At 39.4% G+C, this 16,338-nt stretch overlaps 1 protein-coding gene and 1 non-coding gene across 2 annotated transcripts; one reads left to right on the top strand and one right to left on the bottom strand.

The window, feature by feature from the left end:
* Nucleotides 1-278: 278 nt before the first annotated feature.
* LOC141628679 (uncharacterized) lies at nucleotides 279-1,341 on the bottom strand. Its single transcript, XM_074441787.1, has 3 exons — nucleotides 1,096-1,341; nucleotides 727-1,002; nucleotides 279-569 (listed from the first exon to the last, which is right to left on the bottom strand). Exons 1-3 carry the CDS (start codon nucleotides 1,339-1,341, stop codon nucleotides 279-281), a joined length of 813 nt encoding a protein of 270 aa, XP_074297888.1.
* Nucleotides 1,342-13,686: 12,345 nt separating this feature from the next.
* LOC141634674 (small nucleolar RNA R71) lies at nucleotides 13,687-13,793 on the top strand. The gene has a single exon (XR_012539399.1). It is a non-coding gene; the product is annotated as a small nucleolar RNA R71 (small nucleolar RNA).
* The last annotated feature ends 2,545 nt before the right edge of the window (nucleotides 13,794-16,338 follow it).

Below are 16,338 nucleotides of genomic sequence, written 5' to 3'. Positions count from 1 at the left end.
TCCATATGATATTTTTTTGTCATATGGGGAGCAGGTTAGGTATAGATGGTTTAGATAGTACGCGGGAGACGGGACGAGCTTGACGAGTCATAAGACGAGTATAGTTAGTTAGATGAGTATAGTAACCATGAGTTGTATTTTATTAATTAGTTAATGGTTTGTAATCGCTAAACCTGTTATTTATAATAAATGTTTCTTTATTGTATCTCCGATTCACTGCCTCGGGAAACCGAGAAGGTAACATCTCCCAATTACCTTGGCCGGGTAAGAAGGGGGTGTTACAGTATAGAAATGGAAGCTGTAGATAGGCACGTGTAGATCCATTTTCTCCATTTGGACGCAAAACCCACGGCTTTCAGTATGTATATAACAGATTCCCACATGACCGAGTTGTATGCCTTGTGAAAGTCTAATTTAAGCAAGACTTCGGTTCTTTTATTCTTTTTAACCCAATGCACCACTTCATTTGCAATTAAGGCGCCATCCAATATTTGCCTATTCTTTACAAATGCAGTCATAGTCTCATCAATTAAACTAGGCAGTAGACTTGGAAGCCTCTCAGCTAGTATCTTTCAAATAACTTTGTAAACACAGTCAACCATTCTAATTGGCCTGAAATTAGTTATCTCAATTGCATTATCCACTTTTGGTATAAGAGTTACCCAAGTATTGTTAATATCTTCTGGAAAGTGACCTTCGATTAAAAACTGTTATAGTTTTTGTAACCTCCTCACCAATAGTGCCCCAGCACTTCTTGACAAATCTGAAGTTAAACCCATCATAATCAGGCGTCTTACCACCATCATAATCCCACACAGCTGCCTTAATCTCCTCATCGTCGGGAACACTTTCAATCATCGAGCTTTGATCACGTGATATAGTCACAAAGGATAGGGAACCTAGTGACTCGACATCAGTAATTTCTCTTTGATATAGTCTTTTAAGGTACTTTACTATTTCCTTCTTTATTCTCCTTTGATCCTTGAAAGTTCTGTTCTCTACCTATAAAGTTCCGATGAAGTTTCTTGTTTTCTTAATTGATGCCATTATGTGAAAATATCTCGTATTCTTGTCCTTTAATTTCAAGTTCTAAACTCTGGAGAGTTGCCTCCAATATCGCTCCTTTCTTGTTAGCCATTTTTGAAGAAGGGAGAATAAGGCTTTTCGTCTAGCAATGAGCAACTCATTATTAGGTTGGATCTCCTGGTCTTTGTCCACTTTATCTAGCCGGTGTATCAATTCCTCAGTCCTGACATTGATATCTCCAAAAACAGTGCAATTCCATTTTTGAATAGGTCCCACTAGCTCCTTCATCTTTTCATGGAGCGGTGCATTTCCCATGTTTTCCTATTCCTATTTAACCAAGTCTTTAAAACCTGGGCAATATAGCCAAGCATCAATACTTCTCAATGGATGATTTACCCCTTTGATTTTATCACACTCAACCAACAAAGGGTAATGATCTAATACTAGCTTTGGAAGAGGCCACAACTTTATATTAGGAAAGTGAGTCAGCCAAGAACAATTCACAAACGATTTATCAATCTGGCTTACTGCCTTGCAATTTGCCCAAGTGAACTTTCTTTCAATAAGGGGTAGTGTTATCAGCTCCATATACTGCACCCAAGTTTCAAAATCATCCATACTAGTACTTCTATTCTATTATCCTAGCCTTTCTTCAGGACTTAACAATTCATTAAAATCACCAAAGATCAACACAACACATTAAAGCAACTCTTAATAAGAAGCAGCTCCTCCATGAGTTTTCTTCTCCCTTCAATACAACAAGGTCCATAAACAAGTATTACTGAACATGGAATTTCTTTCTCACCATATGTACCATATAAGAGTATCCATCTATCTCCGCAAACGCCACTAGCCTGCTTAAATATATCTGCATCCCACATAAGAAAGAGCCCATCCTCTCTATCTACAGACTTTACGTCCAAGAAGTTGACATTCTCATTGTTCCACCAGCCCCTGATACTTCTTTCCAGAGACGATTTATGTTTGGATTCCACAAGTCCACATGCATGGGGATGCTTTTCAGTAATAATCTTTTTAATTGCAGTAAACTTTCCTCTGCTCCCCACCCCTCCAACATTCCAGGCCACGCACATAATTTAAACAAGTATATTAATTCAGGAGGTCGCTAATGTTCAGTATTTCACCGACCCTAAAACCCATACACTTTCCTAACTCTTTAGACCTTAGATCTTCAATACTTCTATCATTTGCAAAGTCGTCTTCGGAACAAGGTTCAATACTATCATCCAAATTGATCTCCGCTCCACTTGCAATTTCGTCCCTCAAATTCTATTTATTTGCTTTTGTTGACTTATTGTTTGAGATGTTGGTATTTTTGTCATTAAGCTCCTTTGCACAAGGCTTCGATTTTCTCTTAAACTTTTTGGCAATTAGAATCTTCTGGAAACCAGGGGGCAATCTTCATCTAAAAATAGAGGGTCATTTGAGTTTTCTAAATTTGCATTAAATCTACTTCGTGTTGAGATTAGGTCCAATTCCTCATTAATATCATAATTTACATTTCCAACCAAAGTGACAGTCTTTTCACTTTCTTTCGACTGTTCATTATCCATAGGTGTTTCAGCAACAATAACCATATTATCAGAAAACTTCCCCTCAAAATCATGGACACCAGCTTGGTTATAGTTAATCGCTGAGAATGTGTCATCCCATTGGTAAGAAGACAAATTCAAGTTGGGTGCAGGTTGTTTGGTAAAGCATGTAGTCAAGTTTGATCCCTCTCTAACAAACATTGACTTCCCAATACATTGCTCATCGATGCTAACGTACACTATTTCGGCAATATACGACAAAATATTAGTATCAATCATCATTCTACAAGTGACAAAGTTGTTCGGATTTTTGGAACTTGAATCACAACATACTAGAATCCCAAATTTATTTGCAATCTTCTTACAAGTATCCCTAGACCAAACTTGGAGAGGGATTCCCATTACCTCTAACTAAATTCTCCTAATATCTCCTTGTTGGTATATATCCCAAGGGTATATATTACTAAAGGGGATTTCTTGTCTTAATAGCATGCTCCATGTCATCCTTTTCCATAAAAGTGACAATGAACTTGTAAGGGCCCAAGTCATGTACCTTAACAATTGACGACCATTGATTTGTTAGGGTTTGAGAGAGGACCTCAACTGACCTTGATTCCTAACTTTCTCCAATCTGGCTTATTTCCAATTCTTCCACCATAGATGTATTAACCTTAACATTAATTATTTTTCTATTATCAATTGGCTGCAATTTGTCCTCCGTTGGTGTTGAAGACCTACTTCCAGGCACCTCCCTATTCTTTGGTACCCAATTTCGTGTTCTGCTAATTTGACCTTTGCCATTACTATTAATTGGTTTTCTAAATCTGGCTTCCTTCATAAATATTCTTGAATTCCCAATCCATCTTTCCTTCATTTCCTTAATTGCTCTCCAAGCATTCCTTGGACCTTTAATTTTCACAAATCCAAAGTGTTTTGAATTGTTTTCCCTTCTCTTTCTTGAGATGAATACCTCACAAACTTACCCAAATTTCTCGAATTGTGTCTTAATTATTTTAGTAGTTGTCCTTGAGTCAATGTTATTCACAAAGATTGAGATGATTTCATCTTTTCTTCTCTATTCTCTAGTACTCCTTCTGTATCTTTCTGCTTTTCTCTAATGGTTATTTCTTCTATATCTTCTCTTTCCAAAATTGGGTGTGAAGTTGGTAGATCGGTTCCAGTATCTATTTTTGTTTCTGATTTCGACACTGGTTAACGGCCCCATGATACGCTACTGTAGTAGCTTTCGGAGATCAGACCACCCTGGTGGCTGGTGAACCTCCGATGACCACCGCAGTATGTAAATGGGTTTTGTATATTATTGTTTGATTTTTTGGTTTTTTCTCTCTCCTCACTTTTTAGAATTAGTTATTGTACCACTTAACACATAGTTAGACTACGTAGATACGACCCGTATACCATACCCCACCGTTTGCGGGAGTCGGGCACTGATTAGTGGTGTCGTAATGTAAATGATTGTATGTGTAGGTTCAGGGAATTGAACATGGATTCAGGAAACAATGGAAGTATACAATTGTCAATCACCGGTGGTGGCAGCCGAGGAGGGAGATGGGATCAGGAGTTCAAATCTCGTGGTGGCTTAACCCTACTTCCTTGGCCAGCTTTGACAATGCGCCATCGTCTAAACTTTACTCTCTCAACGATGGCACATCCTTTTCTGCTTATCATCAACAACATCACGAACCCAACTATAAATTTGATCCACCTACTTTTTCACAACCTATGGTGATAAATCATAGTAATAATAATAATAGTAATATTGTTGGTAATGGTAATGGTTTGGGCATGGTGTGGCCCAATAAATATAGTTCAATTCAACCATCTCATATAAATACATATTCATCATCTCTTGATAATGCAAACAATTGCATTACTAGCGTAACCAATCAACAATTTAACACTTGGTCCACGCGATCTCACCAGCTATAGCAGCCACCACTCCCTGTATCAAGCAGCATGGACTCGACTAGGCTAACCAAGAGTTCACCCGGGTCCTTAAATCAACACGGAAGTGGCGAAGGAGGTCGATCAAACCCATAGAAATGGTCCTGGGCCTTCGGAGGACACCCACTACAGTTCTAACCACTGACACCAACAACTTCCGGCAAATAGTTCAAGAGATCACAGGTATACCTGCCTCTCCATTTGAGCCCGCCTTTATGGGCCGGGCTCGGCTTGATCTCTTTGGAGGTTTCGGTATCCAACTTCCTAGAGATAATGAAGGGGTTATAGCAAACAATGGAAGTAGTATGTTAGATGTTTGTGGCTCAACAATGCAACCCCGGCTCATCTTATGAGACCTCTTCTTCAAAATATCATTGCCACTCCAAATAATTATCTAAAGGTCACAACTCCATCAATTCTCCTACGGCCCTATTCAGTCACGACCGTTGAGAGATTCTATGTCTCATGTTTTCAACAGGGTGATCCTTCCACGTGTCGCAGGTCTGAAACAATCGATTCATTGATGAACGCGTTTGCTTTAAGCCACAATATTAGTACTACTACTGCTGCTATGACCACTACTTATGCTACGACTATGCAAACCGCCATTGGTCAACATCAAGTCAACACCGTTGATGAAGCTTGATGCGATCCCGCTAAGTGTTCACAAATTAAGATGTGGTCGTTGGTCACGGTCGAATCAAAACACAATTTATAGCTCCACAAGCAACTCTACAATTAGTAAAGAGGCAAGTAAAGGTCGGATCCCAAGGGACGGGAGTTGAAATAAGATTTCTATTGTAACTAGTGGTGTCTAAGGGGTGTCACAAATTGGGTTGATGTAGAAGGTTACTAAACTAGAATAACAATGAAAATAAACAAGCAAGATGAATTAAAGGGGGTGTAAACAATTGATTAAAGGCACTAGGGTGTCATGGGATCATAGGGGAATCATGGGATATGATCATACAAACATGTTCTCAAATTATAAGCAAGCAATTATTGTTGTGATGGATTAAGTTGGGTTATATCTTACAATCCTAGGAAAGTTTGGGTCCCGGAGCCGAATCGATTAGATTGTACAACACCTACAAGTCGACTTAATCTTCCCTACTCAACAACATGCATGGTCTAATGAGACTTGAGTTGGGTTATGTCTTACAAGTCTCATTGAAAAGATAGGAGATGATAGTAAATGCAAGGATTCATAGGCTTAGCATTTCATCAAATATAACATGTGCATGAGTTGAGATCAAAACAAGCAAGCAAATAAAACATGAAAGCATATTAATTTAAGCATGAATCATTCCCCATGTTGGTTTCCCCTAATCACCCATTAACCCTAGCTAAGAGACTACTCACTCATTATCATGTTGATCATGCTAGCAAGGTTGTCAATCATACCAACAATATGAAACATGATGAATAAATGAAAGTAATTAACAATAATTAAAAAGGGATTAAGAGATTATACCTACTAATGATTCCAATAACAAAGCAAGAATAATAGAAGTACTTGAATGCTAGATTGAGAGGTTGTCAATCCCCCAATAATAACCCAAATAATCTTCAATTACCCAAAATAAAGGATGAACAAAAGAGAGATTAAAGAACTAGAACTTGGATTAAAACTTGATTAATACTTGATTACAATATTAAAGAGAGATTTGATTGATATTAACTACACTAATTATTGATAAGAAGAACATGCTCCTCTAATTAGCCTAATGGGGTATTTATAGTGAAAATTAGGGAGGATGCATTAGGGTTAACTAAGGGCTAAACTAGTAATTACACTTTTTAAGTTGAGCAAGGAGGACCCGGTATTTTCTGAGAGAAGGGCTTCTCTTTTCGTAGCTTGAAGAAGACAATCCGTGCTGTGAAGAAATCCGGGCGGAATAAGGTCGGGACGGACGGATTTGAGCGGTGGAATCCAAGCGGATTCTGAGGAATCCGGACGGATTGTTGAGGGGGAATCCGAGCGGATTCAGGCACGGGACGCTCGGATTGTGCAGGGCTGGACGGGCGGATTGTTGACAATCCGCTCGGATTGTCGATCAAAGATAGTAACTTCTTCTTTTCTTCCCTTTTCTTCATAAATTCCTTGGGGATTTCCTTGGGGACTCAAGGATCTTTCCTCAACATTGCTCTTCTACTATGATATGTACAAAGGCCTTCTAATCTTGTCTCTCCTTGATGCTTGGTTATTGAATTCGATCAATTTAGTCTCGTTTTGCCATGAAAATGCAAGATTCTTACTCCTTTCCTACCAAGGGATCAAAATCTCAAAGAATATGCAAAACAAAGAACTAAAGATAAGAAATGACCCAAATAAGCACTAAAAAGCATGGAAACAAGGCTAATTCGGGGGCTAAATATGCGCCAATTATGGTCACATCAAATATCCCCAAACCGAACCTTTGCTCGTCCCGAGTGAAGAGGTGACAAAGACTAGGACCAATACTAACCTATCCTAATAATATAGCCGATATGAGACAATTAGCGGGTCTCACTACGCCCCTTCAACTCACAACAAGACAACCATGAGGTAGGATGCCTTCTTGCAAGGCAAGGTGGGTCTTGCCAAAATGGCGACGCATCCAAACATTAAGCACACAAAAACACATAATGGATGCATCTACAAAAAGAATAGCCACTCCCTCATCAAGTGGCGGAAATTATCTACAAGGGAAGCAATTCAAGGGTACACAATCCTTCATAGATGCAATTTGTTCAAACCACTAAGCCTAGAAGGATACCAATAAATCACCTCCAAGTTGTGTCAAGCTAGGGTACCTTTGTCCTCAATCGTTAAATGCTTTTGTCAAGAGTAGACTCCCTATGGTGTTAGAAACACTGGAGGATCGCGGAATTCCCCCTCTTGCCTAGACAAGAAGAAGGGTCGTCCCCTCTCTACCATGCACAAAAATGGATACGATGGATAAAGGGATCAATAGATATTTGAGTTTCACTTTTGGGAGTTTGCTTTTGTTTTTGTTTCCCCCCCCCCCCCCCCCAATTTCTTGTGGCATTTGACATTTGAGAACACTTCCTTTGCCATTTCTTTTTGATTTTTGGCATTTCAATACTTGACAACTTTTTGCATTTCTTTTTGAACATTTTCAAAGTCACCCCAATTAGTAACGAGGGTGCCTTGTATTTGAAGTTTTAGGAGTCTATTTTTGCTCCTCTTTTCATTTGATGCATTTTTGCAAACTTTCTTTCACTTTTCATTTCATTGAACTCAAATTGATTTGTTTTTGTGCCCATTCCCTTTTGTTGACAAAATGTATGGTAGAACATGGATGATGGATGTATGGGTGCATGGTTTCAAGGGTCACCTTGGAATAAACGGTAGCCAAGGAGTTATCACACCACAAGGTACTCTTGACTAGGCCTTAAACCATGGGTCAACGGATACTAGCATGACACATCCTAGGGTGTTTTACAAGCATTCTAACAAGCAAAGTCTTTAAGAACAAAAGGCATCTACTAGGGCCTATATACACTTGTCAAGCTTCCCAAGTAGACGGTTTCGCAAAATTTTTCTAACATGCAACTACATGCCATGATGCAACTAGCATACAAACATCCTAATGCATATGATTCTACCAACTAATATGACAAACAATCTAAATGCAAGTCCTAGATTCACATTGTTATACCGCATCAATCAAAATAAAGCCACATAGTCATTAACATAAAGAGGAAAAAGGAGATTGGAAAGATCATACCATGCGGTCTTCAATATCCTCATGTCTCGGATGTGGCGTAGTCAATCAATGTGAACAAGGATAAAACAAACACAATATATACAAGACAATATATACAAAGGAAATGAACTTGTTTTGGGTTTTTCAATTTTTTCAGTTTTTATGATTTTTGAAATTTTTCAATTTTTATGGGTTTTTTTGAATAAAAGTTAAATGTTAGAATTCCCATCCCCACACTAATATGGGCATTGTCCTCAATGGCCAAAATGATGGAAATTATGCAAAGATGATGCATGATTTCTATACTAAATGCAATCTACACTAAGCTACACTACATGATGCATGGTTTTTGTTATGACGGAGATGATAATTTAGATTACCTCCCATTGCGTATGCATTAACTTCCCCAAACCGAGTAAGACACTATTGCTAATGTCCAAGGATGGGTATAGTTCATGCACACACTATGCTATGCATGAAACTAATTTGTCATTTTGGATTTTACAAATGGGAACAATAAAATAAGAACACCTCAATGGTACCGAGGTGTGAGTCCTTTGATGTTGCTAGGACTAAACCAACAATGATCAAAATGAAATAAAATGCAAAGAGAGATAGACAAACCATGGGAGTGTAGGAGTCTCCAAGGCTTGCTAGTCTTCCATCATGCTATCATCATCACCACTTCCCTCATGAGAAGTGGTCACATTGCCACTTTCCTTGTCATTTGCTTCTTCACTTTCTTCCTCATCTTGCTCATCATCATCTTCACCATTTCTTTCTCCATCTTCACTTGCATCTTCCTCAATATTATCATCAACTTCTTCATCATTTCCAACAACCTCATTGTCTCCCACAATGTCCCTAGATGCACCCGGAAATAAGACTTCTCTATCCGCCCAACTAGGCAAAGGACAAGATGGATCAAGGAGTCCTTGCCTAGCTAAATGTAGGAGGGGTGGATATTGAGCCAAATACGCATTTTTCCGATCTTCATGGGCTTGCTTGTGCATTGCTTGCATGAGAAGAGTCACATAGTCTTTCCCAATTTCAATTCCTTCCGGCTTGAACTCTTCATACTCAAAGGGGTAAGGTGGTATGACAATGGAAGAAGAGGGGGTTTCAAGATCACCCTTTTGTTGTTGAATGATATACTCGGCTTCTTCGGAAAGAGGAAGTAGATAATTGGTCCGGTGGACGCTTAGGCGACAAATCTTCGAGGGCAAGGTGAACGATCTAGCTTCACTAGTTAGCCATCCATACTTAGTGTCAAGGGGGTTATGAGAAACCCACTTGAACTTGTGAATCATGGTATGCATATCAATAAGATGGCCACCTTCCTTTGCTTTGTACTTCTTATCCTTATTGAAATTAGGATCAAAGTGCTTAGCTAGGACCGTGACTAGGCCGCCATTGACAATAACGGTCGTGCCCTTCTTCCCACTATCAACATTGAGCCATCTATCAACCAATAGCCTCAAAGAATTGTAAGGCTTGGTGTGAATTCTTCCAATATTCAAAGCCAATTCAAGGAGAATAAAATCATGTCTTGTGAAATGATTGGTGTCTTTCCTAGCAATTATGGTATTTCCCACAACCTTGTGCCATACTCTTATGCCCGGATGATGGACCAAAAGAGCACGACATGCATGAAAATCCTCAAATTTCTTCCCGGAGATTGCCTCCCAAAGAGGCTCGGGGTCATACTTTCCATAATGCTTAAGATAACGCGATTCATCACTAAGACCCAAAATTTCACCTAATTCCTTAAAGGTAATGCGTCTACTAACATTAGCTAGACGAAACTCGAGATTTTCCCTATCTTCAACTTTGGTGACTTTCAAAGAACTTAAAAATTCCAAGACAAGGGAGGGGTATGTCAATTCCTTTGTTTCAAACAATTTCTTCAACCCCATGGCTTTGAAAAAGGCTTTTGTTTGTTCAAGAACACCCAATTTTTCTAAGGTATCTTCACATATGAATTTGGTGGATTGTAATGACTTCATAGCAAACTTGACAAAGGTATTTCTATGGGTATCGGAAATAAAATTTACCTCCGGATAATGCAAAAGTTGATTAATTACCGGAGTAGAAGGTGATGCTCCCATAGAAGGTTGTTGTTGTTGTTGCACTTTCAAGTTTGGTGTTGCTACCACCATAGCCAAAGCTTTCTTTGTTTGAAGAGCCTTTTGCCTTTGTGAGAGTGCCTTAGCCTTTGGTGCCTTTGTTGCCTTTGTTGCTCCCTTAGTCCTTGCCATTGATGAGCTATCCAAGAAAAGAATGAAAAATCTTCAAATTGTAGTATGCCTAAATCGATTTGAAGGTGAAAGGCTTTGCCTTTATGAAAACAAAAATCGACTCAAAGTTGAAGATTTTGTTCTTGGTTTTGATTTTTGTTGAAGAAGGAGTGATTAATTTGTTGTTGGAAGGATGGTTTGATTTGATTTTGGTGAATGTTGTTGAGGGTTTTTGTTTTTATGATGGAGAGGATGAGGGTTTTCATGTTGTGGGTAGTGTTTATGAATGAATGAATGAATGAATGAATGAATGAAGGTGGGAGGGGTTTTAAAGAGGCCGAAAATTTCAAAACTGTAGGGGCAATCCGTGCGGATTAGGCTCAATATGTGCGGATTCTGCTTCTTCTACCTTTGCAAAAACTCGCCTAAAGACGGGCGGATTCTGTAGAATCCGCTCGGATTCTTCTGTTAAGGGACGGGCGGATTTGCTCAAGGACGGACGGATTTCTGTCCAGAGAAATTTGCTTGTTTTCCTCAGCTGCAAAGACGGACGTCTTTCTCACAAGACGGACGGATTCTTTAAGACGGGCGGATTTTCAGAAATCCGCTCGGATTCTTTAACAGTCAAGAAAATTTCAAAATTCAGCTCAGTTCAGGACGGGCGTCTTTTCTACAGGACGCTCGGATTGCATAAGACGGGCGGATTCTTGGGAATCCGCTCGGATTCTTCCCCTGTGTACACGGATTCAGTTCCACCCGTGCACAGCGCATTCCCTTTATCATTTTTCCATTCTTTCTTCAAGTCTTGTGTTCTTCATTGTGGGGGCACTACTAAGGCATGGATAGCCTAGGAATTGTCATCCCCACACTAAGGTAAAGCACTACACATCAATTGAAATTGTTAGTCCCTCCCTCACTTCTCTCTTACATGACAATTATTTTGATCAAAGTAAATACAAATCCAAAAATGACAAAAATTGCAATACAAGAATTGAAATGTAAGTTAGGGAGTTAGAAATTTTACAAGTGGTGGTTTAGGGAGGACTCCACCAAACTCTCATTCTTGATGAGATGTCAAGGGGGCATGTTCAAGGTGTTGTTGATGTTGCTCAACACCTTGAAGAAGTAATCAAAAGCTTGTTCATTATTATGGTAGAGGTCCTCAATAGACCGTGGCCCTTGTTGTTGATCATGATCGATGGCATGTCCAATGTAGGGATTAAAAATCCCTTCAAATTCGTCGTCCCAAAGACCACAAACTTCATTGAGTTGATCATTGAAAATCTCTTGCTTAGATGGAGACAACTCTCCCAATTTCTTCTCTTGGCCAATGAGGCCATCTTCTTCTTCCTTGGTTGATTTTGATGAGCTTTGCAAGCTCTCCTTGTCATAATTCACTTGCTCTTTGAATGGAGCATCTTCAATTTTCTTCCTCCATTGGAATTCCGATTTCTTCCTTTCATCTTTTCGGCTATAATGATCAATCATGAAACATGGCTCATGCAAACGAGGAGCTCTCATGGTTTTGTCAAGATTAAAAGTTATGCTTTCATCTCCCACTTCTAGAGTGAGCTCTCCATGTTTCACATCAATTACCGCTGACCGGTGTGTAGGAAAGGTCTTCCTAGGATGATTGGAATGTTGGAATCTTCCTCCATATCAACAATGACAAAGTCCACCGGGATGAAAAACTTCCCAATTCGCACGGGGACATCTTCCCATATCCCTAACGGTGTCTTCGTCGATCTATCGGCCATTTGGAGTGTGATGTTGGTGCATTTAAGCTCTCCCATCCCCAACCTTTTACTCACCGAGTACGGCATGACACTCACACTAGCCCCTAGATCACATAAGGATTTGTTGATCGTTGTGTCGCCAATGGTACACGGTATTGAGAAGCTTCCCGGATCCTTTAACTTTGGAGGTGAACTCCCTTGAAGTATTGCACTACTCACCTTAGTGAAGGCGATAGTCTCAAGTTTCCGGATCGACTTCTTCTTTGTGAGGATATCTTTCATGTACTTCGCATAGGCCGGAACGTGATTGATTAATTCCGTGAAAGGAATTGAGACTTCTAAATTCTTCACAATTTCCATGAACTTTCCAAGTTGATCATCAAATTTGGGCTTGGCTTGACGACTTGGAAAAGGAAGTCTAATCACAATGGGCTCCTTCTCTTTGGCCTTGTCTTCATTTTTCTTTGAACTTTCTTCTTTTGATGATTCTCCATCTTTGGAGTTTTGCACAATTTCTTCCTTTTCACTAGCTTCCACAACTTCATCCTCAACTTGCTTCTTCGGTGCTTCATACCTTGTACCACTTCTCAAGTGAATGGCACTAACCGTTTCATGTCTAGGGGGATTACTTTGAGGTGGTAATTGCCCCTTTTGTCTTTGTGAGCTCGAAGATGCTAGTTGAGTTAATTGTGTTTCCAACATCTTGGTGTGAGCTAGAATGTTGTTGATGGTGGTTTCTTTTGCTTGGCTATCTTTTTGCATTTGAGTGAAAAATTCTTGTTGGTTCTTTTGCATTTGGAGGACCGCTTTTTGGACATCAAAACCTTGGTCATTTTGGTGATTGTATGGATTTTGATTTTGGTAACCTTGGTTTTGATTGTAAAAGGGTCTTTGATTTTGGTTTCTCATGGGTGGTGGAGTGTATGTTGTTTGAGGGTTTCGAACATTTTGGCTTTTGTATGAGAGATTTGGATGAAATTTGGTGTTTTCATTGTAAAAATTTGAATAAGGGGTACCACTTTTATATGCTTGGAAAGCATTCACTTGTTCATTTGTTCCCCTACATTCATTTTGGTCATGTCCCAAAGTTCCACAATTCTCACATATCCCACTTGGGATTGATGAGGATGCCGTCATGGCATTGACATGATGCTTCGATGATTTTGAGTTTTCCTCAAGTCTAGCCATAGCTTGTTCAAACTTCAAGTTGATTGTATCGATATGGGAGCTTAGTTGGGCACCTAATTGAGTAACGGCGTCCACTTCATACTTTCCTCCTCTAGTAGCCTTGCGAGGCCTACTATATTGTGAGTTATGGACCGCCATTTCCTCAATCTTGTTCCATGTTTGATTGTCATCAACTTCGGTGAACATTCCATTTGATCCCATATTGAGAATGTTCCTAGAATCTTCATATAAACCATTCCAAAATTGTTGTACCAAAAACCATTCGCTAATTCCATGGTGAGGACATGAGCGACAAATACCTTTAAACCGCTCCCAAGCTTCATACAAAGACTCTTCATCCCTTTGCTTAAAACCCGTAATTTGAGCTCTTAGCATGTTGGTCTTTTCCGGTGGGTAGAATTTTTTGTAGAAAGCTAGAGCCAACTTCTTCCAAGAATCTATTCCAAGGGTGGCCTTATCAAGGCCCTTCAACCATTGCTTTGCGGTGCCGATTAAGGAAAAAGGAAATAAGACCCATCTAATTTGGTCTTGAGTCACGCCCGTTTGAGAGATAGCATCACAATAATCGCAAAAGGTTTCCATATGAGAATGAGTGTCCTCACTAGGCATCCCCCCAAATTGGCTCCTCTCAACTAGTTGGATGAATGCGGACTTGGCAATAAAATTTCCGGTGAGATGTTGCGGTGTAGGAGTACCATTTGGTAGATTCTCCTCGGTGGGTACGGAGTGTGACGAGAATTTTGGCATTGTAGGTGGATTTTGTGGGGTATTGTGTAATGGGTTTTCTTCTCCTTCTATTGCGAAAGGATTGACAAACTCACTAGTGGGTTGAACAACTTCACCAACACCTCTCAAATTCCTCCTAACAAGTCTCCTATTGTTCGTCAAGGTTCTTTCGATTTCATGGTCAAAAGGTAACAAATCACTTTGTAAACTTCTAGACATGCAAAATATCAAACAACTCAAAAACAATTAGAACAAACCTTGAGGAGTTTTACTTCCTCAAGGCGAAGAAAGACACAACTAATAACAATAAAAAGAAATCTAAATCAAACAAACACCGTCCCCGGCAACGGCGCCATTTTTGGTGCGATCCCGCTAAGTGTTCACAAATTAAGATGTGGTCGTTGGTCACGGTCGAATCAAAACACAATTTATAGCTCCACAAGCAACTCTACAATTAGTAAAGAGGCAAGTAAAGGTCGGATCCCAAGGGACGGGAGTTGAAATGAGATTTCTATTGTAACTAGTGGTGTCTAAGGGGTGTCACAAATTGGGTTGATGTAGAAGGTTACTAAACTAGAATAACAATGAAAATAAACAAGCAAGATGAATTAAAGGGGGTGTAAACAATTGATTAAAGGCACTAGGGTGTCATGGGATCATAGGGGAATCATGGGATATGATCATACAAACATGTTCTCAAATTATAAGCAAGCAATTATTGTTGTGATGGATTGAGTTGGGTTATATCTTACAATCCTAGGAAAGTTTGGGTCCCGGAGCCGAATCGATTAGATTGTACAACACCTACAAGTCGACTTAATCTTCCCTACTCAACAACATGCATGGTCTAATGAGACTCGAGTTGAGTTATGTCTTACAAGTCTCATTGAAAAGATAGGAGATGATAGTAAATGCAAGGATTCATAGGCTTAGCATTTCATCAAATATAACATGTGCATGAGTTGAGATCAAAACAAGCAAGCAAATAAAACATGAAAGCATATTAATTTAAGCATGAATCATTCCCCATGTTGGTTTCCCCTAATCACCCATTAACCCTAGCTAAGAGACTACTCACTCATTATCATGTTGATCATGCTAGCAAGGTTGTCAATCATACTAACAATATGAAACATGATGAATAAATGAAAGTAATTAACAATAATTAAAAAGGGATTAAGAGATTATACCTACTAATGATTCCAATAACAAAGCAAGAATAATAGAAGTACTTGAATGCTAGATTGAGAGGTTGTCAATCCCCCAATAATAACCCAAATAATCTTCAATTACCCAAAATAAAGGATGAACAAAAGAGAGATTAAAGAACTAGAACTTGGATTAAAACTTGATTAATACTTGATTACAATATTAAAGAGAGATTTGATTGATATTAACTACACTAATTATTAATAAGAAGAACATGCTCCTCTAATTAGCCTAATGGGGTATTTATAGTGAAAATTAGGGAGGATGCATTAGGGTTAACTAAGGGCTAAACTAGTAATTACACTTTTTAAGTTGAGCAAGGAGGACCCGGTATTTTCTGAGAGAAGGACTTCTCTTTTCGTAGCTTGAAGAAGACAATCCGTGCTGTGAAGAAATCCGGGCGGAATAAGGTCGGGACGGACGGATTTGAGCGGTGGAATTCGAGCGGATTCTGAGGAATCCGGACGGATTGTTGAGGGGGAATCCGAGCGGATTCAGGCACGGGACGCTCGGATTGTGCAGGGGCTGGACGGGCGGATTGTTGACAATCCGCTCGGATTGTCAGTCAGCATAGTAACTTCTTTTTTTCTTCCCTTTTCTTCATAAATTCCTTGGGGATTTCCTTGGGGACTCAAGGATCTTTCCTCAACATTGCTCTTCTACTATGATATGTACAAAGGCCTTCTAATCTTGTCTCTCCTTGATGCTTGGTCATTGAATTCGATCAATTTAGTCTCGTTTTTCCATGAAAATGCAAGATTCTTACTCCTTTCCTACCAAGGGATCAAAACTCAAAGAATATGCAAAACAAAGAACTAAAGATAAGAAATGACCCAAATAAGCACTAAAAAGCATGGAAACAAGGCTAATTCGGGGGCTAAATATGCGCCAATTATGGTCACATCAAAGCTGTAGGTGTAGTTGCCTATATCCGTCGATATTGGAATTTACAGAAATCTCGACAAAACACCCGATGATGATAGGA

This window comes from Silene latifolia, chromosome Y, assembly GCF_048544455.1.
Source record: "Silene latifolia isolate original U9 population chromosome Y, ASM4854445v1, whole genome shotgun sequence".
Classification (NCBI taxonomy): domain Eukaryota; kingdom Viridiplantae; phylum Streptophyta; class Magnoliopsida; order Caryophyllales; family Caryophyllaceae; genus Silene; species Silene latifolia.
This window is presented reverse-complemented; position numbering and strand designations above follow the sequence as displayed.